Source organism: Lolium perenne, chromosome 7, assembly GCF_019359855.2.
Source record: "Lolium perenne isolate Kyuss_39 chromosome 7, Kyuss_2.0, whole genome shotgun sequence".
NCBI lineage: Eukaryota > Viridiplantae > Streptophyta > Magnoliopsida > Poales > Poaceae > Lolium > Lolium perenne.
Window position 1 is genome coordinate 56,317,165 of NC_067250.2, and position 4,685 is coordinate 56,321,849.

At 48.0% G+C, this 4,685-nt stretch overlaps 1 protein-coding gene across 1 annotated transcript; it reads left to right on the forward strand.

Moving 5' to 3' along the window:
• Nucleotides 1–1,385: 1,385 nt before the first annotated feature.
• On the forward strand, nt 1,386–2,935 carry LOC127317429 (probable galacturonosyltransferase-like 9). The gene has a single exon (XM_051347989.2). The coding sequence runs from the start codon at nt 1,497–1,499 to the stop codon at nt 2,577–2,579; it is 1,083 nt and encodes a 360-aa protein (XP_051203949.1). The 5' UTR covers nt 1,386–1,496; the 3' UTR covers nt 2,580–2,935.
• The last annotated feature ends 1,750 nt before the right edge of the window (nt 2,936–4,685 follow it).

Below are 4,685 nucleotides of genomic sequence, written 5' to 3' on the forward strand. Positions count from 1 at the left end.
CTTGGACTGAAGCGAACCATGGTTAATTTATCTTGTGCGCGCGCTATTTTTTTGTTTTTTTGTTTTGCGTAGCACGATCACAACAAAGGTGGCACTTATACAGTCCTCTAAATACATTGGCAGTACCTGTTCCTAAAAAATTGACCCTGCTAGTATTTATTAAACTAATATGGATTACCTACAAACCTAAACTAGGCGAATTTTACTACATATCTTGTTCAGTTCCTCTTCATCGTCGACGTATTTGTGGTAGCCTCAAGCACGATGTGGCGACATCTTCATCTAAAAAATAGAGAATACTCTACAATGTTGACATTGTCGTTATGCATATTATTGACTGCTAAAGAAATAGTTTGACATATCCAAGAGATATAAAGCACAACAAGGAACCATATAGCGACATCGCACAAAATTATTTGCTAAAGATACATCACCATATACAATGGATATAAAGAACATTAGCATACATATACATGTGGATATCGATATTAGTTTAAGTATATCCCAAAAAAACTCATCTAACATGAAAGTACCAAACAAACGAAACAAGTTGACCTCACGACGCAACAAAGCTAAATATCAATGATGAAAATGAAAGAAATATCTATAATAAAATATTAATTATGAAATAATGAGTTTTACCTTTAGTTATAACAAAATATCGGTGCCTATCGCAAGGTATAATTTCAAAATTAGGCATTATTATGATATAAAATGCAAAACAATAGAGGTGAACTCTAAATGCCAAGTTTTTTCTCCAAACAATACATACTCCTATACGGTGTTTAGTGCAAATTATTAATTGCTAAAAATACTTCGATACATCCACGAGATAGGCACGTAAGAATATTGATATGACTTGAGGTACTTATTTAAAGAAACCCATTTAATAACGAAATGGCAAACATTTAGTACTAACCCAACCAAACAGGTCGACCTTGTAGGCGCGCGCGATAAAACCAAATAGACATCGCTGATGAAAATAGGATAAATATCTTCGAAATAGAAAGAACTCGCCGCGGCCGGTCAGACATTGCTTCTGCTAAGAAAATTATTATTGCTTACAAAAAATAGGATTTGTGCAGCCCGTGTGATGCTGTGATAGTGCGATCTACTGCAGCATGTTATTAGGAATAAACAAACATCAAGGATGGTATAACGGCACAAATGTCTTCAAAACATAGAAACATGCACAGCTAATATCCACCAATGTTTTTCATTGTTAAGAAAATGAAGATAGATAAAGCACAGAAATGGAAGGAGGTGAGCAACGACCTGTCGCTGGAACAACGCGCTGATTAGTCGCGAGACGTTAACGCGTTTCCCAAACGCGCACGAGACGAGACGAGACCGGCTTTATCACCCCCACCGTACGCCCGCCTCACCGACTACCTCCGCATTACTGCTCCACCATCACCACACAGCTCACCACAGCCTGCACACCAAACCACAAGCGGAGCAAGAATCCAAGAATCGCCGCGCCATCGTCGCCGCCGATGATGGCCGGGGAAGCAGCCGCAGCGCTGCTCATCTTCTTCCTGGCCGCGGTCTCCGGCGAGGCGGGGTCGGCGCTGCCGAGGTTCGCGGAGGCGCCGCAGTACCGGAACGGCGAGGGCTGCCCGGCTCCATCCGGCGCGGGGGTGTGCGACCCGGGGCTGGTCCACATCGCCATGACCCTCGACGCGCACTACCTCCGCGGCTCCATGGCGGCCATCTACTCCCTCCTCAAGCACGCCTCCTGCCCGGAATCCCTCTTCTTCCACTTCCTCGCCGCCGCCGAGCCGTCGGACGACGTCACAGCCCTGCGCCGCGCGCTCGCCGCCTCCTTCCCGTCCCTCCGCTTCCAGATCTACCCGTTCCGCGCCGACGCAGTGACCGGGCTCATCTCCGCCTCCGTCCGCGCCGCGCTCGAGGCGCCGCTCAACTACGCGCGGAACCACCTCGCCGACATCCTCCCTCCCTGCGTGCCCCGCGCCATCTACCTCGACTCCGACATCCTCGCCGCCGACGACGTGCGGCGGCTCTGGGAAACCCGCCTGCCCGCCGCCGCCGTCGTCGCCGCGCCCGAGTACTGCCACGCCAACTTCTCCCGCTACTTCACGCCCGCCTTCTGGTCCGACCCGGCCCTCGGCGCGCGGGTCTTCGCGGCGCGCCGCCGCCCGCCCTGCTACTTCAACACGGGCGTCATGGTCATCGACCTGCGCAGATGGCGGGCCGGGAACTACCGCCGCCGCATCGAGCGGTGGATGGAGATCCAGAAGGAGAAGCGCATCTACGAGCTCGGCTCCCTGCCCCCGTTCCTGCTGGTCTTCGCCGGCGAGGTGGAGGCCGTCGACCTAAGGTGGAACCAGCACGGCCTCGGCGGCGACAACGTGCACGGCAGCTGCCGCCCGCTCCACGACGGGCCCGTCAGCCTCATGCATTGGTCCGGCAAGGGCAAGCCCTGGGACAGGCTCGACGCCGGCAGGCCGTGCCCGCTCGACCACACCTGGAAGTCCTACGACCTCTACGTTCCGGGAGACGGCAGCGGCGCCGCCTCCCCGGCGTCCGGGCCGGCGGCATTGTCTGCTTCTTGGTAGGAAGCTCCTAGCTGCACTGGACTAGATACTACAGTAATTCTTTTGTTGGTTGGGCGGTTCTCGGCAGCAATGGCGGCCCGGGCACCGCATTGGTGCTACTGCTGTCTTCTGCTGCCGCCGCCGCTCCCCATCGGCTGTACAGAGACTGAAGGAAGGGGCTGTCTCGCGGCGACTAGGAGGGTGGAGATCGGATAGAGAAAAGAAGAGCTTGTTCTTTTCAGTAGGATTCAGATTCATTATTTGGGGGAATTTTGATTCTTTTTGTTGGGTGGGCGTTCTTGGGGATTCCCAGCTCGCTCCATCGCTACCTATGTACAATTCGTTGATAGCCAAGACCTGGAATTTTGTTCTATTTATCGATGATGATTCTTTCATTCATAATATGCTGCTGTGTTCTTGATTCTAAATTGTTGATTTGCGTCGATTTCAGTTGAATTGGGTGGACTCTCGATCTATCATCCTGTATCTTACAGTATCAATTATAGTGCTATTGGTTCTCCATGCAGTATTGAACTGTTGGGTTTGATACCTGAAGCTCAGTCGAACATGTTCTGCAATTTGTTGAAGAAATCAAACCCGATGCAGCTCAGGCTGTGGGGGGGGGACACGGAGCCAAGATCTTTCTTTTGAAAAAATTCTCCGGCCATTGAATTCCCGCCTGGTTTCATAGTGTAGTATATGTTGATGCTATTCCCCAAAACCATTATTTAGGACAGGGGTTTGCTTATGGTACAATCAAAGTGAGACTACAGTGTTTGGGCAACTTGTTTAGGAGTACACATGGCAGCTAGCCTAGGCAACCATGATCAGTCCAACCGATGATGTGTTGCTAGCTCATAGCCGAAGCCTTGAAGCAACAAATTGAGAAGCCTAGTTTATGTTCCACATGTAAAACCTCACCCACCTTTACACAAACACGCAGCAACAAGAAAGGCCACCCTGGAGGCAGCCAGACAAGCAGTAATCCAATGATCAACTAGGGAACTGAGACTCCAGTTCCCAGTGCAGCTAATCATCAATGTCTTTTAATCCATTTTCTCACTTGCTTGCTTCGCCCTCCCACTTTGCCTTTTTGCCCCATCCCCCTTTGGTGAAGTGTGATGAACTCCAGTCCTCTCGTCTCCACCCGCTGGAGCTAGACATCAACCACCCCTTCCCAATATCCTCTCACATGGATAAGCCAATCCCTGCATGATAAAAGGAAGAAACAAAGCCATTGTTCTTGGGAGAACCGGTACCACCAATGATGATGATGTGTAATGCTTTAAACACTCTATTCTATCTAATCGGATGGCAGGATCGACTGCTTTAAAACTAAAAAAAAATGATGATGATGTACAATATATAGGTAATGTAGGAATACTCAGTTTTTACTTAAATGATTTAAGCATTACACATGGCCTCTGCATAGCTACGGTGCACATAGCCCTTCGACATCCATAGTATGAATACATAAAGTAATAAAAAAGCTCGAAACACGTAATTGACATGAAACTGTATCGACTCCTAGGACGGTTGAGGTTCGATTTAGAGATTATATTGCCACCAATGTTGGATAATAAAATCTCTTGCCTTGTCGTCCAACCGTGTTGACACCTCGTAAACAGGCCGCGGTTCTCCATATGCTGAAGAGACGACCATAAACGGAGCAAAGTGGTGCACCGGATAACCTGCGAGAGAGAGTTTTTTTTATCGTTATACACCTTGTAATTTCTGCAAAGCAAAAGCGACCAAATAATGGCAAGTGCTCCCATCATAATAAGTACTCCAAACCTATGAACCACCCTATTAAGCCAATTGTCGAGAATATTGGTAATGTTACGTGGCTGGTATAAGGTAGATCCTATTTGGATAATTGATCACATTGCAAACTGACATTGGAAGAATGAATGTTTTATTGTCTCATCCTGATGTCAAAAGACAAAAATATTATTTTCCCGTTAGTTGTGTTTTGCAAGATTATTCTTAGTGAGAATAACCCCACGATAAAAATATCACACAAAAACCTTCGTCTTCAACAACATCTTCATCTTCCAAATATTCCTATTACGGAATACCAACTCAATAGGATGGATCAACGCTCTACATATGGAGTTCACAGAGAAT

Bases quoted from the DNA above. Each gene is read 5' to 3' on its own strand.
- LOC127317429 (XM_051347989.2), top strand. From the start codon at position 1,497: ATGATGGCCGGGGAAGCAGCCGCAGCGCTGCTCATCTTCTTCCTGGCC.